The sequence below is a fragment of the Setaria italica genome, chromosome III (genome assembly GCF_000263155.2).
Source record: "Setaria italica strain Yugu1 chromosome III, Setaria_italica_v2.0, whole genome shotgun sequence".
NCBI lineage: Eukaryota > Viridiplantae > Streptophyta > Magnoliopsida > Poales > Poaceae > Setaria > Setaria italica.
Window position 1 is genome coordinate 193,861 of NC_028452.1, and position 24,025 is coordinate 217,885.

The 24,025-nt window shown below is 46.6% G+C and overlaps 6 protein-coding genes and 1 long non-coding RNA gene across 8 annotated transcripts; 3 read left to right on the plus strand and 4 right to left on the minus strand.

The window, feature by feature from the left end:
* Positions 1-790: 790 nt before the first annotated feature.
* On the minus strand, positions 791-5,648 carry LOC101768372 (S-formylglutathione hydrolase). The gene is made up of 4 exons (XM_022824797.1): positions 5,058-5,648; positions 4,851-4,949; positions 4,712-4,780; positions 791-1,096 (listed from the first exon to the last, which is right to left on the minus strand). Exons 1-4 carry the CDS (start codon positions 5,202-5,204, stop codon positions 911-913), a joined length of 501 nt encoding a protein of 166 aa, XP_022680532.1. The 5' UTR covers positions 5,205-5,648; the 3' UTR covers positions 791-910.
* Positions 5,649-7,343: 1,695 nt separating this feature from the next.
* LOC111256647 (flavonoid O-methyltransferase-like protein Os11g0303600) lies at positions 7,344-7,854 on the plus strand. The gene is made up of 2 exons (XM_022824958.1): positions 7,344-7,761; positions 7,838-7,854. The coding sequence occupies exons 1-2, from the start codon at positions 7,344-7,346 to the stop codon at positions 7,852-7,854; spliced, it is 435 nt and encodes a 144-aa protein (XP_022680693.1).
* On the plus strand, positions 7,348-8,842 carry LOC101759833 (acetylserotonin O-methyltransferase 3). Its single transcript, XM_004959904.2, has 2 exons — positions 7,348-8,137; positions 8,218-8,842. Exons 1-2 carry the CDS (start codon positions 7,862-7,864, stop codon positions 8,608-8,610), a joined length of 669 nt encoding a protein of 222 aa, XP_004959961.1. The 5' UTR covers positions 7,348-7,861; the 3' UTR covers positions 8,611-8,842.
* Positions 8,843-10,849: 2,007 nt separating this feature from the next.
* Positions 10,850-11,820, minus strand: LOC105914132. Its single transcript, XR_001163701.2, has 3 exons — positions 11,753-11,820; positions 11,513-11,598; positions 10,850-11,343 (listed from the first exon to the last, which is right to left on the minus strand). It is a non-coding gene; the product is annotated as an uncharacterized LOC105914132 (long non-coding RNA).
* A 922-nt stretch (positions 11,821-12,742) lies between these two features.
* Positions 12,743-15,699, plus strand: LOC101761051 (WAT1-related protein At1g25270). Its single transcript, XM_004959907.3, has 7 exons — positions 12,743-13,049; positions 13,983-14,045; positions 14,253-14,369; positions 14,448-14,694; positions 14,761-14,919; positions 14,995-15,146; positions 15,226-15,699. The coding sequence occupies exons 1-7, from the start codon at positions 12,766-12,768 to the stop codon at positions 15,335-15,337; spliced, it is 1,134 nt and encodes a 377-aa protein (XP_004959964.3). The 5' UTR covers positions 12,743-12,765; the 3' UTR covers positions 15,338-15,699.
* Positions 15,700-16,426: 727 nt separating this feature from the next.
* On the minus strand, positions 16,427-18,852 carry LOC101761447. 2 transcript variants are annotated; one of them, XM_012844640.2, is made up of 4 exons: positions 18,612-18,852; positions 18,372-18,457; positions 17,736-18,202; positions 16,427-16,908 (listed from the first exon to the last, which is right to left on the minus strand). In XM_012844640.2, the coding sequence occupies exons 3-4, from the start codon at positions 18,189-18,191 to the stop codon at positions 16,759-16,761; spliced, it is 606 nt and encodes a 201-aa protein (XP_012700094.1). In that variant the 5' UTR covers positions 18,192-18,202; positions 18,372-18,457; positions 18,612-18,852; the 3' UTR covers positions 16,427-16,758. The 2 variants fall into 2 exon arrangements, with proteins under 2 accessions (XP_012700094.1, XP_004959966.1); XM_004959909.3 differs by lacking the exon at positions 18,372-18,457 and having other exon boundaries at positions 16,496-16,908; positions 18,612-18,841.
* A 1,529-nt stretch (positions 18,853-20,381) lies between these two features.
* LOC101762121 lies at positions 20,382-22,179 on the minus strand. The gene is made up of 3 exons (XM_004959911.4): positions 21,427-22,179; positions 21,088-21,273; positions 20,382-20,994 (listed from the first exon to the last, which is right to left on the minus strand). Exons 1-3 carry the CDS (start codon positions 21,913-21,915, stop codon positions 20,680-20,682), a joined length of 990 nt encoding a protein of 329 aa, XP_004959968.1. The 5' UTR covers positions 21,916-22,179; the 3' UTR covers positions 20,382-20,679.
* Between the last annotated feature and the right edge of the window lie 1,846 nt (positions 22,180-24,025).

Sequence of the window (24,025 nt, forward strand, 5' to 3'; positions counted from 1 at the left end):
GTCGACGCGTCGTCCTCATGGTCCGGCATCCAGCTCGGCCGGCCAGAAAGGCTCACATAAGATGCAGCATCGTTGCATCATGTTGCAAGTATGTCATCCTAGGCAGAGCTGTAACTGAACCCAGCACACAAGAACACCTACTACAGACAGCACCACCCATGGCACAATACGTATTGACAAAGGCCAACAACGAGACCAACTTTTTTTTTCGAGAATACGCAGGAGAGCTGCGTACCTTTGTATTAAAAAGAATGAGTAGAATTGTTACAACGCGGGTCTACCGGGCTCACGCACACGGTTTTGAAATGTAGCTTGAGCTTACATGGCAACTTATTTACATCCGTTTAAACACAAAGGTCAGGGTAAGAAACCACTAAGGTACCGTTGCTTCAGCGTCGTCCTGCTGTTGTCGCGGCCATTGGAACATTGCTAAGTGTTTGGCTCCTGCCGCGCACCAATCAGCAGCTTGTTCTCAGATTAGCTCAGTTAGTTGCAGATGATTCCTTTTGGGGGCTCTATCAAAGTTTCTGTCGTTGCGCTGTTTCCAAATTGTCCAGGAGATCAACATAAACAAGGAGTCCATCCCTTTTCTTAGTGATCTGCTCATGGCTCGCCGCTTATGCACCCAGTAGTCCGTTAAGGAGGTTGATCATACCGATTTTTGCTCCCCCTGCAGATTGCGCATAGCGAATGACAAGGAAACTACACTCAATGCAACATCAGTCCCATTCGAGCTTCTCAATGGACAGGAAAAGCAAATCTTTCAGCTTATTTTGCATGTGGATGTATTATTCACCTCAAGCTGGCAGACAAGAGAAGACTGTCGGCATGGGTAACATGCTGCAAGCAGACACCTCAGAGCTCTGCCTCCTTGTCTTCCTCACACTACACATTACGGGAGACTTTGCAGTCAGGCACTCTTGAGAAACTGAGCATGGTGCGCAGTGTGATCGTCCACGAACGTAGCAATGAAATAGTAGGAATGGTCATATCCAGGCTGCATGCGCAAGATCAGAGGAGCCCCGACAGCCTTGCACGCCTCCTCGAAGTTGCGAGGTAGTAACTGCTCCTCAGCTAAGAACTTGTCAGCATCCCCCTAAACAAGGTTGTCAATACGAGCATAGCAGATAAGAACTCCCACAGAAATAACCCTTTTTACTTCTACTCTGAGATAAACAAAAAACTACACAGTAGCAGCCTCAGGACTCATCAGACATTTAATTTTCTCCAAACAGTGTTGTAACACCCAAAATTTTGAATAATTCAAATTCATTAAAATTGGCTCAAATTAGGGTGTCATTTAAATTCTAGGCATTTAAATTCATTTTCTTTAATTTAATTAATTCATCATAGGAATTATTTGTGCATTCATGCTGGTGCATTTATTTTGATTGCTTGAGTTTGAACCAAATTTTGAATTTCCAAATTTAAATTCAAATTTCCAAAACCATTTCCTTTTTTTCTCTTTCTCTTTCTTTTCTTCTCCTCCACCTGGGCCGCATCCCTCCTTCTTCTTCTTTCTTCTTTCCTCCGGCCAGCCGCTCGGCCTGCTCCACCTTTCCTCTCTCCGGCCCAGCATCTCCCGCGCGGCCCGCCGTTTCTCTCCCGCGCCCCGCGGCCCACGAACGCGCGCGCCGGCCCGCGTAGCCGCTTCGGCCTGCCTATCGCCGCTACCGCCGACAGATGGGGCCCGCCATCATCTCCCACCTCCGGCCGGACTCCTTCCGCAACCGCCGCGCCGCCGTCTCCGCCTCGGACTCCCTCCGCTCCGAATCCTCCGGGGGATTCAAACCCAGGGCGCCCTATCTCCAAGCCCCTATATAAGCCGCCGCCACCTCCCGGTCTCCTCCGCCAACACCAGCGCCGCAGCTCCCCAAAACCCTAGCGCCCGAAGCTCCAAACACCGCCGCCGCTTCCCCGCCGTCTAGCGCCGCCGTCGGTGAGCTCCGGTCGACAAGAACCCCCAAAATGAGTTCGTCGTGTTCCCCTCTCTCTTCTGGTGCAACCCGCGCGTTAAACCGTGCCCCGGAGCGCCGTTTCGGCCAACTCCGGCGACCCGCCGCCGCTCGCCGTCGCGCGCCGCCGCTCGCCGCCGCCGGCCGTCTCTTTTCCCGCCGCCGCCGCGAGTCATCGACGACCGCGACCGTCGGATCAAGATCCGACGGCTCACGGCAAGTCAATCCGGTCGCGTACCGGTCAACCGAGCCGCGCCGCGCCGCTTTCGCTCTTAAACCCCCGCCTTTTACGCAAATCAACCCGCGGTCCAGATCGCGTTGAAAGTATTTACAGATCTGCCCTCGCACTTTTCGGTTTAACCCTTGAGCTTTCCAGAAATTAACCCGCCGTCTGGATTTGAGATTTTTACACGTCAGACCTTCGGTTTATATGCATAATTACGTATAAGCCCTCGGTTTTCGCGGATAGGCCCTAAAACTTTTATTTTTCTCTCAGAAAAGTCCCTAGATCTTGTTTTAATCATATCTTTTGCATCTTAACTCCGTTTTTCGCGTTCTTTATACCCACGTGTTCGTTTTAAAGCGTAGATCAACTTTTCAAGCTTGTTTTCTCTGTTTACCTATGTTTGGTGTACTGTTTTCTTACTTTTGCCCATGTTTGCTTGTATGTGCTCGTGTGACGCGTGTAGACGTCCCGCAGTTCGAGGGAGTTGCAGATCAAGCCTTCGAGGAGTACGAACAGCAGGAGCAAGGTCAAGAAGGCAAGTCGTGTCCTTGATCACTACCTTTTTGTCCTATACACCTTTACTTTCTCGTACTCAACATTTATGCTATGCATATATTAAGATTAAATTGATGGGTCCCAATTAAGGTTCGCCTAGATTGATTTACCTTTGCCTTGACCAACCGGTTTACTTTAAGTTGGGTAGCTCATGCTTAGTGCTTACTTGGAACATGGTGGTTTAACTACACAATGCTTAATCTTGCTTTACTTCTGTTATACCTTTCATTAAGACAAGATCATTATTTGTTAATCGGAACATGGAGAACCACCCAGGAAAACAGTGCTACCACAAGACTATATGGCTCTGGTCTTGGCTGAATAATTAGAAACTCTAGTTTGGGGTAATCTTACCGAAAGGGCAAGAGGGGAGGCGTTGATGGGATATAGCACTCGCTCTCTTGGGAAGTGGGCTTGGCTAAGACACTATGCCCTCTAGGGGACTGCTATGTTTCGCTTCGACCTGAAACCTTAGCGGGTTACCACATTGCTAGCGAATCTTTGTAAAGGCCTCGTAGCGTCCCTATGCAATCACACCTCGGAAGTGTGGTATGGTGCCTTGCAAACACCGCATGGTTGGGTCCAAAGTTCTTTTGAACTTTTACGCGACTTGTGGGTAAAGAAGTGCCACCTCTGCAGAGTGTTAAACTGATCGATCAGCCGTGCTCACGGTTAAGAGCGGCCTGGACCCTCACATGATAATATTATCGGAAGATGGATTTAACTTGTTATCATTTCATGCATATATTGTTTACTTTATTTATGATCATGTTTAATTTCGGGTGGTATGAACTTATACTTAGTTAGTTGCTAATAAAATTTGACCAACTTAATTAAAAGCGAATGCTAATTATGCCTTAGCCATACCTTGATTTAGCCTTACACTACACTATTCCCCACGACTTGTTGAGTACCAACCATAAGTGTACTCACCCTTGCAAAACCGCTGTTCAGACCAAGCTAATTGGGAAGAGGAGTATCTACACGACTTTGAGGAGTTCTAGGCGTACGTTTCTTCAGTCAGCTGCCTGTGGAGTTGTCGTCGTCTTTGGATTTCCGCTGCGTAATAATTAGACTTTGTGGTTTATTTGAGATATTCGGTCATGTAATAATGGTTAATACTCTCTTTATTCGATTTAGCACTGTCTTTGTTATTCACTATGATAGTTATGAGATCTAAAATCTATCGGAAACAGTTGATAAGCTTGACCCACTCTACTCTTTAGGAGCCTAGACGACTAGACTTCTAACCAGTTCAATCAAACACGACATTTTAAATTAAATCAATCCATTCAGGCAGTAGGGATCTATGCTACTGTTAGTAACTGTTAAGTGACCCTGATAGGCTCTGAATAATGCTCATGTGTGGAGTCCTACAAATGTTACGTGAATAAGTAGAGGTCTCGTCGTTTGATGAGCTAATCCAACCCGCAGTGTAGAAGATCATCAAAATAGCTGTACTCAATCACATGCAAAAGCGTAACAAAGAAAACGTGAACAGCCCAATTGAAAAAAGTGTTCTAAGGTCCCCATTTGCCATCAACTTCCCACCTACCTATTATCCAGGATGGCAACTCAATAATGTTGACACAAACATCTGAGTAAAGCTACTTGAGTCAGATTCAGTGGTACCTCAAAAAAATCCAGCTATAATGCTAAGTAGATTTTCAGATGTCTCCTGGATTTGTTCTGATACGGGCTGGGTGGTCTGGGTGAGATTTCATTTTCAAGAATGAGAGATATCAAATGTAAGCACTAAATGACTAGTCAACCCATTTTTTTTAAAAAAAACATGTGTGGAGAGGCAAGCAGGTGGTTTGGCCACACGGGCATGTGCTTAAAATCATATTTCCTCATTTTCAAACAGCTAATAGTTCCTTCCATGTTTTCAAAATATAGGACAACAAACGAGCTTGGCTAGCAACAACGTGATAGCAGAGACAGGACATGAGTGAATACATGGCCAACACTGTACCTGGTCAATTAGGATAGGAGTGGAAACAGCATTGTTGTTCTTTTTAATCAGGCAGGTTGCGTCATATTCCTACGCAAATCAGGCACTTGTAAGTATCCAACATGTCTCAGAGATGAGTGATTTCTAAAGAGGAGAATACCTCCCAATCTGATTTAGTTGAGCCCAGGTAATTTGAGAATGCTTTCTGACCCCACGGGCAGTTTATTGGATTGGCAATTGGAGCAAATGCTGATACTGACTGACATATAAGATAAAACCCAAAATTCAGGGTGAGATCCAATACAAAATGTCATGAACGAACTTGAAAAGGTTATCTAGGCTAAATAAAATGGCATGCTAAGAGTACCTTGTATTTATCAGTATTTTTTAAGTAAATTGTCAGCGCACCATGCCCTCCCATTGAGTGCCCAAAAATTGATGCCTGCGAAGTGTTAAGCTGTTCGAAGTTGCCACTTACAACTTCTGGAAGTTCCTTCACAACATAGTCATACATGCGCCAATTTTTCCACTTTTCATTTGTGGCGTTCAAATAAAACCCAGCACCTAGTAACAAAAAGAAAATGTTAACATATCTGAATGAGTGTGAAGAAATAAAATCATCCAAACCTGCTAGTGTATACCAAATTCAAGTAGTGTTTCTGCAATGTTCCAACAGTAATGCTTTGACAGAATGTAATGGACCTCCCCTTACTACTAAAGCACCACTATGAACTTTAAAATCTTTCTTGACAAATCCCCAATAGGGGAGCATGTAAGGTTACTCTGCCCTTTTGGAGAGGTGCCACTTTTTAAGTTGAACAACATTTGATAAGCATTAGGTCTACAGAGTTCAAAAAATGTGCCCACTAATGTAACTCTGGTCCTTGCACTTAGGGTAGGAACCAGTTGCATGCTGAACCTATCAAAAGGAGTGATAACACAATCGATTCTAAATGGGCCTCTCATTACACATTGGAATTTAGCAGTCAGCCAGACTATGCAGGAAAACAAATAATCCTTGCCACTAGCGTTGCCACTTCTACCATACTCCACTCATCTACCATGCTTATGGTTGAATGGCATGGCAAGGAAGGGGGCCTCTATTTATAGGCCAAGGAAGTTCATAGGATAAGGACATGTGTCCCCTTCTAGAGTTTTCACTAGACAAATATCTATGTTCTACACTATTCTAATTTCTTCATGGCAAAACATCTAGCACCTTCATGCAAAATATCATGGATCATGAGTTGTGGGGAAGGCTCTATAAGTTTGTATTGCTTTCCTTCAATACTCCCCATCAATGCAAACTTCTCTCCATAGTTGTCTTGCACTAGCAGATGGTGATTTGTCAAGCAAGATTTTAAAGTTCATAGTGGTATTCGTTCATTGCACTACCACCTGCTAGTGAGTTTTCACTATTATTGGTCTATTTATGTAGCCTAACCAGCAATTGTATGGTAGAATTTAGAGCCATTTATTCATGTGAGGTAGCTCATCCTTTGTTATCTTCCAATTAGTTTTAATACCAGAATTATACTTTCTATGACTTGTCAGGACTTGTATTGACTTGGATTCCCAAAAATTGATGTGATAAATACAATGCTGCTGGTATATTATAGAGCTCAAGGGACAAGGGTTTACTACCCGAAGTGTTGATATCTTACAGGCTTGTGTTATTAGTAATCCCACCACTGTAGCTCCTTTTTCTGGGATTAGTACGAGCAAGACAATCTTATTACCAGAAGAGTCAAACACATCCCTACAACACTTAGGGATTGTATTTTTTTCCTTTTCCCCAGCCTAAACATAGTTGATAGTTTAGATTTTAGCAGCAGTTAGGATTTTGGAGCAGTTACGGAAAGCTTTATATACAGGAGTTTGTTGAAATGATTTTAGGAGCAGTTAGGATTTTGGAACAGTTACGGAAAGCTTTATATACGGGAGTTTGTTGAAATGATTTTAGGAGCAATTACGGAAAGCTGGTGCGCAGCACATGCATGGTCCCCCAGGTAACGCCAACATGTACGATCTCAGTTTCTGTTCCGCTCAAGCAAATGTTGCTGCTTGCGGCAAGTTGGGCACGGCGTTCACTTCACACATCTCTCTATCTCTGATTTTAGGAGCAGTTATGATTTAGGAGCAGTTATGGAAAGTTGGTACCCGCAGATGGTACCTGCACGGAAAGCTGGTACCCGCACGGACTTTTTTGTTGCTGCTTACGGCGACACTTCACACATCTCTCATGCGCAGCACATGCATGGTCCCCCAGGCAACGCCAACACGTACGATCTCAGTTTCATGCGCAGCCCATGCAGGTTCCCCCAAACAACGCCAACACGTACAATCTCGGCTCCTCCAATCCTCCTCCGATCCTTGCATCGCGTGTATATATACATGATCATCGATACCAATATCCGGCTCAACCTAACGCAATGCAGCTATCATCAAGAGACCGCGACTCGAACCCGAGACCTTTCGATCACAGGCGGTAAGACTCCGCTTGCACCAGGCCCACTGAAGCTTATATATGATTGATTATATACATACTTAGTCCTAATGTCAATTCTTTTTTTTCAAAAAAAGGAATATAATTGAATTGACATAGTCTCTAATGCCAATTCTTTTCTTCCTGCCTTTTGCATGCAGCGACACCATGTCGAATGGAGAGCAGAAGAGCGAGAAGCTGCGAGGGTACGGTCACCTGTACAGCCTTAGCCTCGCCCATTTCAAGTCGGCGGCGATCAAGTGCGCCGTGGAGTTGGGCATTCCAACTGCTATCAAACGCTGCGGCAGGACGGCCACCATCTCCGACCTCATCAAGGAGATCGGCCTCGTCCCGGCAAAGGCGCCATACCTCAGCCGCCTCCTGCGCTTCCTTGCCTTCTTCGGGCTGTTCGAGGAGGACGAGGAGGAGTTTGCGTCAGCTAAAAGCAAGACGGTGTACAAGCTGACTCCGACGTCGCGGCTCCTCGTCCAGGAGGCCGACAACGATTCGACGTGCGACATGTCCCACATGCTGCTGCTGTTCACGCGTCCCAGCACCACTGTGTCAACCTTCTTCGACGTTGAGCGTTGGATCAGAGATCCAACTAGTACCAAGACTGTTTTCGAGGCGGCTCATGGTACGTCCACTTGGGTCTCACCCAGAGCGACGCGTCATTTAACGATGCCATGAACAGAGCTAGCATGGCGGATAGCCGATTCACCATGGAGGTTGTGATCAAAGAGGCCGGTGGGTATTTCAAGGGCCTGAAGACTCTGACGGATGTCGGTGGCGGCCACGGTGCAGCCACGGCTGCTATCGTTGCAACCTTTCCAGACATGCAGTGCACCGTGATGGACCTCCAGCAAGTGGTCAACAGCGCACGTGAGTGCGGCGGGACGGTCAAGTTCGTGGTAGGCAATATGTTTGAGTCAATTCCGCCAGCAGATGCTGTTCTACTCAAGGTAGCCCTTTGTACTTTTCAATACAGAATGTATACTCTCTATCTTCACATTGGTAACATACTGTTAAGTGTTCATCTCAGCTCGTCTTGCACTCCTGGGACGATGCCTCATGCATCAAGATACTCAAATGCTGCAAGGAAGCGATACCACCAATGGGAGGAAAGGTGTTCAACATCAACACCGTTCTTGGGCATAGGGGGGAGACAAGCAAGCACGAAACTGAGGCGCAACTCTTACTTGATCTTTACATGATGAGAGGCCACGGTTTCGAGAGGGATGAGCGTCAGTGGAAGACGATATTCTTGGAGGTTGGATTCGCCAACTACACGGTGATCCCATTACAAGATCCCTTAGCTATGATTGTGCTTCATCCAAGTCCATTGGTGGTGGAGATGACGGTGAAGGTGACCGGCACCGGTGGGGCCAAGGAGGACTCGTTCCTGTCCACTGACGAGGCTGAGGCAGCGCCATGACCCAGGCCGGAGGCGAGTCAAGCCTCAAGCCAGCACCAACCTGAGCTCTGATGTGTGTGTGGCCTATCCGGCTGTCCGGTTGCGGCTGGACTAATAAATAAACAAACTCAGATCCTCCATCGTCTAAGGTTGTGTTGTCTTTGGGCTGTGGCATTATTATTATTGTTATGTATGCACGATGATGTACCTTGTACTTTGTTTTCTGTAATTTGTCTTAATATATATAACCAGTAGGGGGACATTTGCCCTCCCATTTCATCAAAAAAAAAAAAACTTATTAGAGTCCCTACTATTTGATTTGTCGGTTAACCTTATCTATGGTGACCGTGTTGAAAGCTAAGAGGAGTGCCATGCCAACCCTGTCGTCCTCATCTGAAAGGCGATTTGTTGAAAGCCAAGAGGAGTGTCATGCCAACCCTGTCATCCTCATCTGAAAGGCGATTTGTTGAGCCCCCATTTTTGTATGACTCTCTTTTCTGGTAGCGGAACAGAAGAGCTGCGGCGACGGTTTGAATGCGAGAAAGGGAAAGGGATACATGTGCTATACTTCCTCCATCACATAAAGATCATTTCCATTCTTAATTTTGTTTTTGTGCTTCTTCTTTTGCCGAGGCCCATCTTGAAAGTATTCAAGGGTACTCCGGTTGAATGCTCTTTTTTTTTCGAAAAAGATCTATACATATAGTGTAGTATATATGTACATGTATTGGGAAAAAAATTGAAAATGAATGAAGGTAAATAAGCGGCCACTCTTTACTTCTTTCCTAGTTTCCCTCCCCACCCTATGGCCCAATACGGTCCACCAGAGAGCTCTGCGTTCCCTCCAAACGTTCTCGTCACCCACTCACCCGGCCAAACCCAATGCAGCGTGGGCGGTGGCGGCCGCCGGCCGGCGAGCCGGAGACCGAGGCCGGTGCCTTTAGCCGGCAGCTGCGGCCGGCGCGCACCACCACTGCGCGAGCGTGTTCTGCGCGGCCGAGCTGCCCAAGCACATAGCCAAGTCAGGAGTACCTATGTTACCGTGTAAGTGAAATTGAGAATTTGGATGAAAAGTGCGAGTGAAATTAGGAAGAAAAACAGGGATATTGCCATTGAGGTCTCATTGCCGTTAACTGTTTCAATACTTAGGTTTTCGTTGTCTCAACCATGAAGAGGAAAAAATAGGGGAATGTAGTATCATATCCTCTATATGACTATATATATTGGGATCATATGTTGCCACTTATTTGCTATGTTGAACTATTGCTTTTTTTGTGTTAGACAATTTTAAATTATGCTCAAATTCTATGAATAATATGAAATCATGCTCAATTATGCGTTACATATTACCCCAAATTCAGTTATTAGTTTACTAATGCAATCACTCCACATTAGTCTATATACTTTGTGAAACCACCTAAGGATTAGTAGCAGCACTGCAGCAGTACTGTTTCTTATCATTCGTCAGGAAAAAGACAAATCCACATTACCCTATTAAAAGTAGCGTTTCAGAGTTTCATATGATAATTGTTGAATTCCTCGTGTGCATATATTAGATATTTTTACCAATTGCGGCAGCCAACTACCCATATAGCAATATGATTGAATAAGATCAAGTATTCCATTATTCATTCATAGCTGATCAAGCAATGCAATGCATGTAGACCTATAATTGCATACGTTGCTAACTTAGATGCACAATAATTGAGGGGATATTTAAGTTTTTTATGAATATGTCAGAAGTGGTATTTTAGTTCCATATAGGCATGTAAGTTCCCCAATTGTTCCATTATAGGATTATAAATGAAAAACACTAGGCCCCACTCTTTCATGTTTAGCCCGATGTTCTTAAGGTGGTAATGCAATTTGCAGTGACTCGCCGCCTTCTTATCACCTAGGCGATAAACGCAATGTGGTAAGGCAGTCGGGGCGACAGCCATACTCACACATATTAGACAACAAAAATCAAAATAGCTTACTAAAGCCCAATCCAAGCTACAACCCATAAAGCATCCCTTCCCGTGCCCTAGTCTCCCAATGCCATCCACAGCATGTCACCTTTCTCCTTAAGATTTGGGGACAACTTGCCCCTAGCAAGCGCCTTGTCGCTTAAGTGACCACTAGGCGTATTCAGTCTAACCATTGAAATAAACAGAGCAAACAGTAAAACCAACTTTTAATGGTACACAAAGGCATATCAACATAACATGCATAATTTTGCAGGACTTAATGCGCTAGCATAGCAAAGCTTGACAGACTGCAGTCACAAGGCAACTAACAAGTTTACCTTTATGAGAGCCATGTTCTCTGACTCTTGCTTCTTTGCAAGGTTTTTCAGTTTCTTCATTGTCTCACACTCGTCATCTCCTTGTTTTACCCAGCGGAACTCTTTCTTGAGGCCAGGGCAGGGAGGTCGATCCCTGAACATCTCAGCCTTTGCATGGGTAGCTTTTACAGGCCTTGGCATCCCACCAATTATGAATGGGAAATCAGTCATCAACTCGACAGCAGCCTTGGCCTGCATATCATCATCCAGTTCTACCAATGCAGCAGAAGGTACATCATAAGGGATTGTGTAGTTGACGATGAACTCCACATTGACAACATTTGCACACTGGGCAAGAGCTGCTTTGATGACTGGGGTGGTAACTTGTGGAGAAAGCTGGTCCAAATATATGGTCCTCCTAACCTTCTCCTTGAAATCAGCATAGTCCTTGGAAGCCTGTTCTTTTGATGCCTCCATAGAAGGTCAACCTGTGCAGGAATAAGAATAAGGTTCAATGCTTACTTGCCCCAATTTGTAATTATTTTGTGCAAGGAGTACACAAGGATTTAGGAGAACACATCACAGGATTTAGAGTTGAAAAAAAATAAAAGGTGACATATACAAATACATATAATTGATCTTGTTTGTGTCACTTACATATCAAATCTGTTTATCTCTTGGCCATTAGGTACAAAGAAGCATCCCAGTTATCATTCTAAGGGCCGCAACAGAACAAGAGCGTCCTTTGATTTTGCAAACAGAAAGAAAAAGGTGGTAAAATCAAGAACTAATTGGATGTATTAGATTAGATTCGCAGGGCACATTCACATGAATCAAAAGCAGACTCGAAAAACAATGAATTCATCTTAGGAAAGAAGGTCAGTTAGGGTTACTCACCAGGACAGGAAAGGATCAAAGGATGAAAGGAATAAGGATAACACTTAGGGTAGGAACCAGTTTCGTGCTGAACCTATCAAAAGGAGTGATAACACAATCGATTCTAAATGGGCCTCTCATTACACATTGGAATTTAGCAGTCAGCTAGACTATGCAGGCAAACAAATAATCCCTGCCTCTAGCGAGATTACGATTCTCAAAGCACCAGACTGAGCCTCCACATTTTCTAAAAAAAATAAGGAAGGAAATCGTAACTCGTAAGCATCCTGTTCTACGACCGCGCCACGCTTCTGGACCGGACACATAGATGGGCAGGCATAAACCCTAGAAACATAACTCTGTCAGCCAGAGGGAGCAGGGGATTCAATTTTGACATACGTGGGGAGGTGTCAGGCACGACGAGGGCGATGCCGTGGGCGGCGGCGGCGCGCTGGGCGCCGGACTTCATGATGAAATTCTCGTCGTTGCAGGTGAGGCCCGAGAGCCAGTACAGCACCTGCAAAGCATCAATACGACACCGCGTCACATTCCGCGGCACAGATTAGCCCAGAGAGAGAGAGCGGGAGGACAGGGGAGCGCGGGCGGCGGCGCACTCACGGGTATGTTGGACGCCGGGGACGGGGGCATGTAGATGGAGAAGGTCATGGCGCAGCCGAGGGTGGCGCCACGAGACGCGTTCACCAAACCCTCGTGGCGCAGAGTCCGTCCGTGTCGCTGGAACTAACCCGAGCGTTGTCATATCCAGGAGCCGAGCCGCGTCGGAGCCGAGCCGCTGGACCAGACGCGCGATTGCTTCCGTTGGATTTGAAGCGGCCGACGCGTGGAGGCCGAGCGGACGGGTGTGCACCGGATGCATGGGTTCGCTGGAACAGGGCCCCCAAATTGGAGAGGAGCCCACCAACCAGAATGATTTTTATAGGCAGCGCAGGGCCAGGTGCCAGGTCTCGCAGAACGTCAGCCGCCGCCAGTACGTACTCCATCGGCCTCCTGATCCCATCGACCACGCGCCGCCGATGGCTTCTTCGCCGACGACGGTGAGGGAGGTGGCGAGCGAGGGAGTGGCTGCGCCCACGGCGCCGGAGGCGGCGAGACAAGGGGAGGTGAAGCGGTCTTCGCCGACCGCATGGGAGACGGCCATGCTGCCGCTCAGCATGGTCGCCGTTCAGGTGATCGTCGTGGGGATGTTGCTGCTCTCGAAGCTCACTCTCAGTGCTGGAATGAGCCCCTTCGTCATCCTTGTGTACCGCAACATGATCGCCGCAGCCGCCGTCGCCCCTCTCGCCGTCTACTTCGAGAGGTACGTGTTCCTTTCTCTTTTCTTTTCTTTTTTTCCTCGCCCACCTTGAAAGTATTCAAGGGTATTCATTCAGTTGAATACCTTTTTTTGCGAAAAAGATCTAATCATATAAATTGTGGTATACTTCCTCCGTCACATAAAGATCATTTCCAGTCTTAATTTTGTTTTTGTTTTTGTTTTTGTGCTTCTTCTTTTGCCGAGGCGGCGAGGCCCATCTTGAAAGTATTCAAGGGTATTCCGGTTGAGTGCTCTTTTTTTTTGCGAAAAGTCACAGGCTCGACTCGACGAGAAAATCCATCAGGCGGCTTTGCGTCTAGAGGATCCAGATGTGGGAGGAGGACGAGATCAGGGCGGCAATCAGATCCTGATGGCGTCCCCTTCCTGGCCATACTCGCCACAAATACTCCCTTGGCTGCACTATCCCTTAAACCCATCAATGCCGATGTGCAATCCCACAACAGCCCAAACCATATATAAGTCTCAGCTACTGCCCAAATTCTTGCCAGCCTCTACCTCATTAAACCACAGTTGCAAACATTGGGTAGATTGAAAGACCTCACAGGAGTCCACTCTGGTTGACACATGTTGCTAAGTGTGAGATCTGGCTACGCATGGGCATGCATGGGTGGCACCAAGATTACTTTTTCCAAAAGGTTACCAAGAGCTTTGTCAGCTCTTGTCGAAAGTATATTAGAAGAAGAAGAGAAAGAGGTCAAACGCTCCAGGCTCTCTTCCTGGCATTCTACATTGAATCTAAGTTACCAAATTTTTCACTTGAATCTATACTCTATATGTTGTATGCTGGACAATATAATTACCATGAACCGTATTTTCTTTTGGTAGCTAATTAAAGTTGACACCTCAGTTGTAAATTATTAGCACAGGGCCTACAATAGTTAGGGACTCATAATTTATTTCATGTTTTTGTTGCAGGGAAATTTGGAAAGAGATAAACTGGTCTGTATGCTGCTGGATTTTTGCAAATGCTGCGTTTGGGTGAGCACTCGAACTCATCAGTAATGTTTTCTGAACTCAGCTTGTTAGTCCGTACGGTTGTATGTATATTCTCTGTTATACTTTATACAATTTCCTTAGGAAACCGAACCAGTTTCATTAGTAGCTGATATAACTAGTACATTACAAGGACGCAGTGCATCTCTTTCAAGCGTGTACATACCTTGTTTCTTGCCTCTAATATTGCAGAGACGTCCTGGCAATGGGCCTGTATTTCTACGGGCTGCGGACGACCAGCGCTGCTTACTCTTCTATCTTCCTCAACCTGATCCCAATTGCCACCTTCGTCACTGCGATAGTGCTACGGTATGTATGATCAATAATTCTCAACGTGATACACAGTGTGATTGCGTTTAACGTGTCTGTGTGTTGATCTCCGTTTAGGGCTGAGAATCTAGCACTGGGACAGTGGCCAGGAAAGATGAAGCTGCTTGGCGCGCTGCTCTGCGTCGGCGGAACCATGCTGGTAAGCCTGCTGAAAGGCCCGCCGCTGCATCTTTGGCCCACCAACCTGCTCGGGTACTCCCAGGCACCTGCAGCCAACGCGACGGGTGCTCACCACAACATGGTGGTAGGTACCCTCTGGTTGTGTGGCAGCTGCATGAGCTATGCACTCTACTTCATCGTCCAGGTAATACAAACCGCTACAGTCTTTTTCCTTATTACCATTTGGACGGCTAAAAAAAAAACCTATCAGGAAAGGCTTGTGAAGGTGTTCCCGTCAACCTATTGGATGACGTCGCTCACGTCGCTGGTGGGGAGTATTCAGGCCTTGGTGGTGGGTGTGTTCCTCGTCCGTGACAGAGCGGAATGGAAGCTCCACTGGAACCTGGAGCTGCTGACTGTCGTGTATTCGGTACGAGCTGGTCTATTCGGTATCTCGTACCTTAATTATTACAGAGTTTTAACCCCTTTTTTTTGTGATGATCAGGGTGTACTCAACACCGGCCTCGCGTTTCTGCTGCTCTCGTGGGTGATCCGCCGGAGTGGACCCATCTACCCGACCATGTTCAACTCAGTTTGCTTGGTTATGACCACTGTTCTCGACTCGGTCCTCCTTGGCACCCAGATCTACCTTGGGAGGTGAGCAGCGAGTCTACTAGCTCTCTACACACGACTGTTTGATCATGAATTTTAGCAACACTTATATCTGCATGTGCAGCGTTCTCGGGACAGTCATAATCGTGGTGGGAATGTATGCGTTCCTTTGGGGCAAGGGTACCGAGCTCAAGCGCGCCGCGATGGCGAAGGCATCACCGACCCAGGAGGCGTAGCAGGACCAGCTGAAAGGTGGACTAGGAGTAGGATAATACCCGTAGTCTTTGCCGCTTGTCATGGTTGATACAGTAACGTATTGTATGAGTTGCTGTAAACTGATTGGAGACCAAGCACCCGGTGGTTACTCTTCCTTGCCCGTAGGTTGGACTTCTTCTCGATACTGTACCTCCTTGTGTTAAGTGGAATCTCAAGAAATAATGGGCGCATATATGCCAGAGCCCAGAGGAATTGGGCACAACAACTCCGAGCATTGTTATTGGAAAACATTCAGTTTGATGTAGGCAAGGATGGAAGCAGAGCATTGTTATTGGAAAGCTCTTGGTAAGCTGTTTGGTTCCAGGAGAATTTCTTTGTTCACAGTTCACACTATATGTATACACACACCTGATTTTTCTAGGAAGGTAAGAACGCTAGAACGGTATGTAGGGGCAAAACTGGCCATGTGTATCCAGGATTGTCTAGTGATTGCAATGTGCTCCGTTCAAGGTGGATGTAGTGAAGTTCAGCTGTAGCCCTGCTAATGGGGCTGAGCCCGCCCCTACCGCAGCAGCCGAGATAATGGATGCTCGGAAGAATACGTGAGCTCGGTCGGTCGGTCGGAAGCTAGGTAAACCACATTTGCTTCCGTTGCGACGCTGGCTTGCAGAGTTAAGTCTTCTTCTCCAACCCAGGGAGGAGGTCTCCCTTCCTTTCCTTGTCCCAGATTCCATTCCATTCCTTCCTATCTTTCCTTCCATCCTTCCTGTTTCTCCTTCTCTTGCAAACATGCTGGCCAAGCCACCTCACCTGTGTGCCAACTAAGGTCTTAAATCTCCGAGTATAGCTGTCGAGCTATAGCCGGGTATAGCTGTTTGAGGCTCATCAAACTATTTGTGTTTATGTACAACTTAGCGGCTATAACCTCATTTAACTCCGCTATAACTGTTTTAAAGGTCATCCGCTAAATAGTTTTAGCCGGAGATTTAAAACCTTGGTGCCAACACATCGTAGCATGTACTTTCTTTTCGTACCCGCGTTAGGACTTAGGCACTTCACCTGCTCAGTACCACAACCTGCATCCCTCAAACATGATACGATGCTCAAACAATACAAACCGAAATAACCTTGCAGGCTTGGGCACAAGAAATAAAAAGTACTAGAGTTTCATGCAGCAATAATGTATGCACGAGAAGCATCACACAACAGCAGATGCTTTCAGTTTCAGCACCATGTTATTACAGGCTAAGAAACAAAAGGCTAAGGCTGCAGTTATCGGATTTCTAATGCAGCAACTGCTCGTACGCTAACTAAGCAGGGCCAATTGTTACGCCCCAGGATCCAGCTACTGGATCCCGACTCGTCGAATTCATCGCACCATCTACCAGCGCCCCCCCAGGACAAACTGATGACTGCACGGCTGCTCCATGAATTTGTCCCGTCAGTCATCCAGGTTCACTCCGTAGCGGTGAGCCAGGTTCTTGATGGCTCCATTCTGCATCACCAGGTCCAGCATTTCGTACTTCTTGCAGTTCGCATCAAGAGCTTCCTGCTGCTGCTTTGCTAGTTCCTTCTCCTCGTCCAATAGATTCTGAGACGGTTAAAACAGCAGCACCATGTCAGTATTTTCATGTCTAATTTTCAAATGAAGAACAAAGTAACAGCATCCACCAACTATCAATATTGTAGTTAGGTGCAAACACAGTACTTGGACATGCACCAATCTGGCAGGTATGCATATTTTTCATATAATTTAAGGATCTCTGATTAAAGGAATTAACAAACACCCAGTGTATTGGACAAGTGTATTAAAAGTAAAGCATATCCATTTGCGCACATATACTCCAGGCTGACAAACCATACATCACTCCAGAATGGATATTATTTCCATATAGGCATGTAACTTCCCCAATTGTTCCATTCTAGGATTATAAATGAAAAACACTAGGTCCCACTCTTTCATGTTTAGCCCGATGTTCTTAAGGTGGTAATGCAATTTGCAGTGACTCGCCGCCTTCTTATCACCTAGGCGATAAACGTAATGTGGTAAGGCAGTCGGGGCGACAGCCATACTCACACATATTAGACAACAAAAATCAAAATAGCTTACTAAAGCCCAATCCAAGCTACAGCCCATAAAGCATCCCTTCCCGTGCCCTAGTCTCCCAATGCCATCCACAGCATGTCACCTTTCTCCTTAAGATTTGGGGACAACTTGCCCCTAGCAAGCGCCTTGTCGCTTAAGTGACCACTAGGCGTATTCAGTCTAACCATTGAAATAAACAGAGCAAACAGTAAAACCAACTTTTAATGGTACACAAAGGCATATCAACATAACATGCATAATTTTGCAGGACTTAATGCGCTAGCATAGCAAAGCTTGACAGACTGCAGTCACAAGGCAACTAACAAGTTTACCTTTATGAGAGCCATGTTCTCTGACTCTTGCTTCTTTGCAAGGTTTTTCAGTTTCTTCATTGTCTCACACTCGTCATCTCCTTGTTTTACCCAGCGGAACTCTTTCTTGAGGCCAGGGCAGGGAGGTCGATCCCTGAACATCTCAGCCTTTGCATGGGTAGCTTTTACAGGCCTTGGCATCCCACCAATTATGAATGGGAAATCAGTCATCAACTCGACAGCAGCCTTGGCCTGCATATCATCATCCAGTTCTACCAATGCAGCAGAAGGTACATCATAAGGGATTGTGTAGTTGACGATGAACTCCACATTGACAACATTTGCACACTGGGCAAGAGCTGCTTTGATGACTGGGGTGGTAACTTGTGGAGAAAGCTGGTCCAAATATATGGTCCTCCTAACCTTCTCCTTGAAATCAGCATAGTCCTTGGAAGCCTGTTCTTTTGATGCCTCCATAGAAGGTCAACCTGTGCAGGAATAAGAATAAGGTTCAATGCTTACTTGCCCCAATTTGTAATTATTTTGTGCAAGGAGTACACAAGGATTTAGGAGAACACATCACAGGATTTAGAGTTGAAAAAAAATAAAAGGTGACATATACAAATACATATAATTGATCTTGTTTGTGTCACTTACATATCAAATCTGTTTATCTCTTGGCCATTAGGTACAAAGAAGCATCCCAGTTATCATTCTAAGGGCCGCAACAGAACAAGAGCGTCCTTTGATTTTGCAAACAGAAAGAAAAAGGTGGTAAAATCAAGAACTAATTGGATGTATTAGATTAGATTCGCAGGGCACATTCACATGAATCAAAAGCAGACTCGAAAAACAATGAATTCATCTTAGGAAAGAAGGTCAGTTAGGGTTACTCACCAGGACAGGAAAGGATCAAAGGATGAAAGGAATAAGGATAAGCCGACGAAATTGAAGGGGAGGATGGACGGGTCTCGTCCCCACTTGAGCCCGCTGCCAGTAGAGCAGCCCGTCGAGGGCGGGGAGGAGAGGAACCGCCGTCCGCCGCGCCGCCGCAAGTGAAACGCCGCCGGTGAGTGGGGGGAGGTCGGGCGTGCGGGACGGGCTGACTGTGGAAAGACTACGCAGAGAGGGTGGTGGGCTGAGGAAGCAGATGAGGGCCGCTGGAGGGAAGAAGAAATAATTGGGCTCGGCCCAAAAATAAGAGCAGGCCGACGCCGAACAAGTTGTGGTGGGCTGATTCCTAGAAAAAAAATAGTTTCTGCATGTTGTTGAGAATTATTTTTGTTGGAGTAAAATACATAGGCAGTCCCTGTGTCTCAAAATGCATTTTCATGTGTCATCTGAGTCCATAAACTCTCAAAGTGCATATTTATAGCCTGTTCGTTTCAGCTTATTCAGCCGGCTTATCAGCCACCAAATAGTGTTTTCCTCTCACAACAAATCAGCCGTTTCAGCTTTTCAGCCGGCTTATAAGCTGAAGCGAACAGGCCTCCTTATACTTGTGTTGGGATTTCATCCAGGTCCCTAAACTCTCAAAATACATTTCAAATCTTAAAACTTGTCACATGTCGCCTTTTATGGCAATGCTTCCTCCTCACTCGTTGTCTTCACAACCTCCTTACGCTAGTGATCATGCATGTGTTGCTGGCACTTGATTGGGATATCTTAAAATATACTTTGAGAGTTTAAGGACTCAAATGACACCTTGAGACAAGCTGAGGACCTGAAAATGGGTTTTGAGAGTTTAGGGATCCTGGTGGCATCTCGAGACAAATTTTTCGACCCGAAAATTCATTTTGAGAGTTTAGGAACCTAGATCTAGGTGACCACCCGTGTATTTTACTCCTTTTCTCGCAGCGAAACCTCAATTCAGTTCACTTCAGTATTCAGTGCATTTTTGTTTGTATCATCGTGCTGAGGTATTGAACCTGTGATGTGCTTAGATATGAGAAAACCAGAGAAGCTAGCAAAGTGTATTGCAACATGGGATTAATTTGCTGCCAATTCAATCAAATGCAAGCTAACAATAGATCGCTACTTGTGTTATTTTGGACGGAGAAAATTTAACAGGATATTAAAGCCTTTATTGGACTGTCCATCTTGTATGTAAAATAAAGGGAAATAATTAGTGCAACTGCCCTCTATTCTTATTGAATTGGCAAACAAGTTATTATTGGGGCATATATGTCCTCTGTACATTCAGCATGAATAATCCTCCAACAAAAAAAATCATATTGACAAACTCTCAGTTTATCCTCCTAGTAGATTCCATGAATACCAGCTTTTCAAAGCAGCCAGCTTTCTACGCAATCGCTACTCAGAGAAGCTGAAACAAACGCGAATCACTCAGAGAAGCTGAAACAAACGCGAATCAGGGCAGACATGTTGGGTTGATTTTTTTTTTTTTTGAAAGAAGCATGTAACATGTCACTCTATCGAAAGCAGCTACTAGTCCATCTGCAGCAATGACCATCATGCACAAGCCACTTTTATCTTTGTCAAATTGTACAAGGAGCAATGAATTATTATGTGTAATTCGACTATTAGAGGGAAGATCTCGATGAATTTTATTTTATTCCCATGAATTCAGCATGGATCCATAGATGCATAGATGAATTTTGACACCGCAAACAAGAAAAAAAGCAAATATATGATTGGTGGGCAAAAAAAAAGAAACATGATCGATCGGTCGGTATACTCAACTAGAATGAATGATCTGTCTGTCTTAGTTACTCTTACAGCAGCCATATATGATTGGTGGGCAAAAAAAAAGAAAAAATACACAGAATTGAAGAGAAAACAGAAAAGAAAGAATTCACACAAAAAAAGAGAATAATATTACATTTAGAAGAAGAAGAAGAAGAAGAAGATCTGTTTCAGCTGATGATGATGATGAATGGAGATAATATAAATACAGTAGTGTGTATATATTCAGAAGAAAGATAGGATAATTAAGAAGAAATTTTTAGGAGTAGTGGCAGGCCTTCTCCAGGGAGATGATCTTGTTGAGCTTGCTGGGGTTCATGACCACCCTGCACTCCACGGCCATGGTGAACTTGGGCTTCACCAGCGCGCCCAGCACGTAGGCCCGCGAGTGCAGCGTCGTCCGGAGCACCATGGGCACCGGCGCCACGCTGCTGCTGCTCGCCGCCTGCTTCCCGCCGCCGGCCGCCGGCGCCGCCATCAGCGTCGGGCCCCCGCCGTACAGCGGCACCTTGTTGCCCAGCACGGCGACGCTCACGGTCCGGCGGCTGCTGCGAGCCTGGTAGAACTTCTTGAGCTGCAATATATAATTCGTTCAGATTGGCATGCATGCCAAAGATCTGATTTTGATTGCTCAAGAGGATCGAATGAGATGTATCAAGAGACATACGTCTCCGTTTGCTAGCGTGAGCTGACTGTAGGCGAGCTGGAATGGGTCTGCCGTGACGTGGATGCCGAAGAAGGTGCCCTTGTTGCGGTAGGTGAACTTGACGGTGGCGTTGGTGGTGGCCATGTCGGTGGGCACCAGCGACGCGTCGGTGCCGGCCTGGATGATGAAGTTCTCGAACTTGATGCTCTGCAGCAGCAGCAGTAGCAAACCATGTTGCAATTCAGTTTTTTTCTTTGAACAAAACTGAAATTCAGTATAGATCCATGCTAATGCTGCCTTGCTTGCTGGAGTATGAATCTTGATTAAAAAGAAAAAAAAGAAAAGCAAACGAATTCCAACCTTCATGACGATCTGCGGCTTCTGGGATCTGCTTGCCCCCCAGAGCACGAGCGCGAAGAAGGAGAAGAGCGCGACGAATCCGAGAACGAAGACGAGGAAGTAGTAGCACTTCTTGGGCACGATCCTGGTGTGCTCCTCGTCGTCCAGGAGCCCCTCCTCCTCGATGACCCCGATCTCCTGCCATCCCTTGCCCGGCGGCGCGCCCTTGCGCCCCGCCGACGATTTGTCCCCCTTGTGGTGGCCGCGCTTGGGGTGGCCCGAGAATCGGCTGGAGGAGGAGTCCCTGCCGACGGAGGAGTGGGAGTGGCGCGGCGACGCCATGGGGCTGAGCGCCGGCGTGGAGTGGACGGAGGTGGCCGTCTTCTCGCCGTCGTGCGAGTCCCTGGAGGGGCTCTGCACGTAGTAGACGGGGCGCGTGCGCGGCGGGGAGCGCGGCGGCGAGGACGGCGCCAGGCTCGTCACCTCCGAATCCGTCTTGGCGTGCGGCATCTTGCCTGATTTCTGATTTGCCTGGTGCTGCTGCTACAGCCTGCGAGAGCTGCAGCAATGGCCTGGCGTGCTCTCTGCTTGATGTGGCCAAGAAAAGAAGGCAATGAGTAGCAGCGTTAACTAACTAGTCGTAATAAGAGCGGCGAGACAGCAGCCTAATTAAACAAAGGCAGTCATGGAAATGAAACGAAGAGGAGAGGGCGTTAGTTGGCTCCGTCGGTGGAGTGGAAAAGAGTGTTGGTGAGAGGAGTGAGGGCAGAAGAAAGGAAGCTGCTGCTGGTCTCTCCTTTTGCTTTCACCAGCTGATGATGGCGATTGCCATGTGTGTCGATTCGTCGGTTGCGAGACAGACTCGCCAGTTCATCATGTGCTGTGCGGCTGGCTGGATCGCTCCAGCTCATACCACCCGTCCCCCTGCTACCATCCATTCCATTTCCCCTTGGATTTGGGTCGTTTCTTTTCGTTTTACCTGATTGGTTGATGACGATACTAGTATCACTTACCTTTCATACGGTTTCAACTCTCTCGAGTCCAAACTATTCACCCCGGCCCTAAGGAAAATTGTATTCTTCACAAGTTCTCTTAATTTTCAGATTTGTAGTAGTCAAACTTTTGGAAGGGGAAGCTAAAATCAACTGTTTCCTCACACATCCTAGGCCGTGTTTGATAGGATTCTAATCATTTTTAATCCAACCAACCTTCCAAATGCCCTAATTTTGGTTCGCTTCTACAGGAAACGATTCTCTCAGTAACCACCGAAACAACGTGAACCTGGAATCGTCCGCATCCTCGCTGGGGAAAATCCTGCCGATTCTGAGAGGTTATATACGAATTTGCCCTCAAAGTTCACAGATATTTACATGAAAAATGCCATCACATATATACCCGGTTAGCGTTCGCTCGCGCCCTCTCGACCGTCCATTCCGTCGCCCCCATCCAGCGCCTCCTCGCCGGCGCCCCCATCCAGCACCTCCTCGCCGTCGCCCCTCCAGCGCCTCCTCCCATCGCCCCTTCAGCGCCTCCTCCGGCGCCCCTTGGACCCGTACGTTGTCGCCCTTGGCGGTCGTCGTCGTCGCCCCTTGGGCCTAGACGCCGACGCGCCGCACGGGCCCGTGGCCAGCCGCCGCCTGAAGCTGCCTCGGCCCATGGCTGGCGCGGCTGCCACCTGACGCCGCCTCGGCCTGTGGCTGGCGCGGCCGCCACCTGAAGCCACCTCGGCTCATGGCCGACGCGGCCGACGCATGACGCCTCAGCTATCCATGATGATGATTTTGAAAACTATGTTGGTAGTAATGATGGTCAAGATGGCACAAGTATTATCAATGATGGGAATGCTTCAGCAGATGACAGTGACATGAGTGCTTTGCGGGATTTCATTGCTACAGATTTGGTACCATGATTGCTCATGTAGTTGCTTTTGTTATTTTGGACATATGAGGAGGGACTGTAATAGGCTCTGGTAACAACTATTGATGCCTCCATTCAAAATTAATGAACCTGTAATGGCAAACATTAATGTAGGTATTGCATTCTCTGCTTTTTTAGCAACTAAACAAGGTATTATCACCCTCAGGGGCATACAGGTCATTACACACTCAGCACAGATAATCTTCTAACAGAATCAGGGTACCAAACACTATGTTTCTCTTTTCAGCAGATTTTGTGGACAACAGCTTTTCAGGGCAGCTAGATTTTTAGAAAATCGCTACGCAGAAAAGCTGAAACAAACAGGGCCCTAGAATTACACCAAAACTTATGATTTCCCTTCCTATATATGATATATAATATACAATCTCGCTGAGATCATGTTTGAGCTAAGTCAACTAAACATCAAGTTCGGAAACACAAAAACCACTGGAATTTACGCGGGAAAAAATCTACATAACCCCACAACATATCACAGTGCGTCTACATCACTCCCTAACCTGGATATTGTACGCCTTGAACTATGTAATACCATTCACCTAACTCCCTAGGGTGGTTTTGCATGTGGTTTTGCTACCGTAGCATGCCACGTTGGCATTGCCCCGCAAGACAGATGCATCCTCCCCTCTTATCACCGTCGTGTCTGTCGCCGCTACCGCTACGACCACGGGTGGCAGACAGGCTC

Coding starts and splice junctions, on each gene's coding strand:
- LOC101759833 (XM_004959904.2), top strand. CDS start 7,862: ATGAACAGAGCTAGCATGGCGGATAGCCGATTCACCATGGAGGTTGTG. Junction 8,138..8,217: donor CAGATGCTGTTCTACTCAAG/GTAGCCCTTTGT, acceptor TGTTCATCTCAG/CTCGTCTTGCACTCCTGGGA.
- LOC101761447 (XM_012844640.2), bottom strand. CDS start 18,191: ATGGAGGCATCAAAAGAACAGGCTTCCAAGGACTATGCTGATTTCAAG. Junction 16,909..17,735: donor AGAACATGGCTCTCATAAAG/GTAAACTTGTTA, acceptor TAACCGTCTCAG/AATCTATTGGACGAGGAGAA.
- LOC101762121 (XM_004959911.4), bottom strand. CDS start 21,915: ATGCCGCACGCCAAGACGGATTCGGAGGTGACGAGCCTGGCGCCGTCC. Junction 21,274..21,426: donor AGCCGCAGATCGTCATGAAG/GTTGGAATTCGT, acceptor CTGCTGCTGCAG/AGCATCAAGTTCGAGAACTT. Junction 20,995..21,087: donor TCACGCTAGCAAACGGAGAC/GTATGTCTCTTG, acceptor TATATATTGCAG/CTCAAGAAGTTCTACCAGGC.
- LOC111256647 (XM_022824958.1), top strand. CDS start 7,344: ATGTCGAATGGAGAGCAGAAGAGCGAGAAGCTGCGAGGGTACGGTCAC.
- LOC101761051 (XM_004959907.3), top strand. CDS start 12,766: ATGGCTTCTTCGCCGACGACGGTGAGGGAGGTGGCGAGCGAGGGAGTG. Junction 13,050..13,982: donor CTCGCCGTCTACTTCGAGAG/GTACGTGTTCCT, acceptor TTTTTGTTGCAG/GGAAATTTGGAAAGAGATAA. Junction 14,920..14,994: donor TGCTGACTGTCGTGTATTCG/GTACGAGCTGGT, acceptor TGTGATGATCAG/GGTGTACTCAACACCGGCCT.
- LOC101768372 (XM_022824797.1), bottom strand. CDS start 5,204: ATGTATGACTATGTTGTGAAGGAACTTCCAGAAGTTGTAAGTGGCAAC. Junction 4,950..5,057: donor AAAATACTGATAAATACAAG/GTACTCTTAGCA, acceptor CTTATATGTCAG/TCAGTATCAGCATTTGCTCC. Junction 4,781..4,850: donor CAACTAAATCAGATTGGGAG/GTATTCTCCTCT, acceptor TGATTTGCGTAG/GAATATGACGCAACCTGCCT.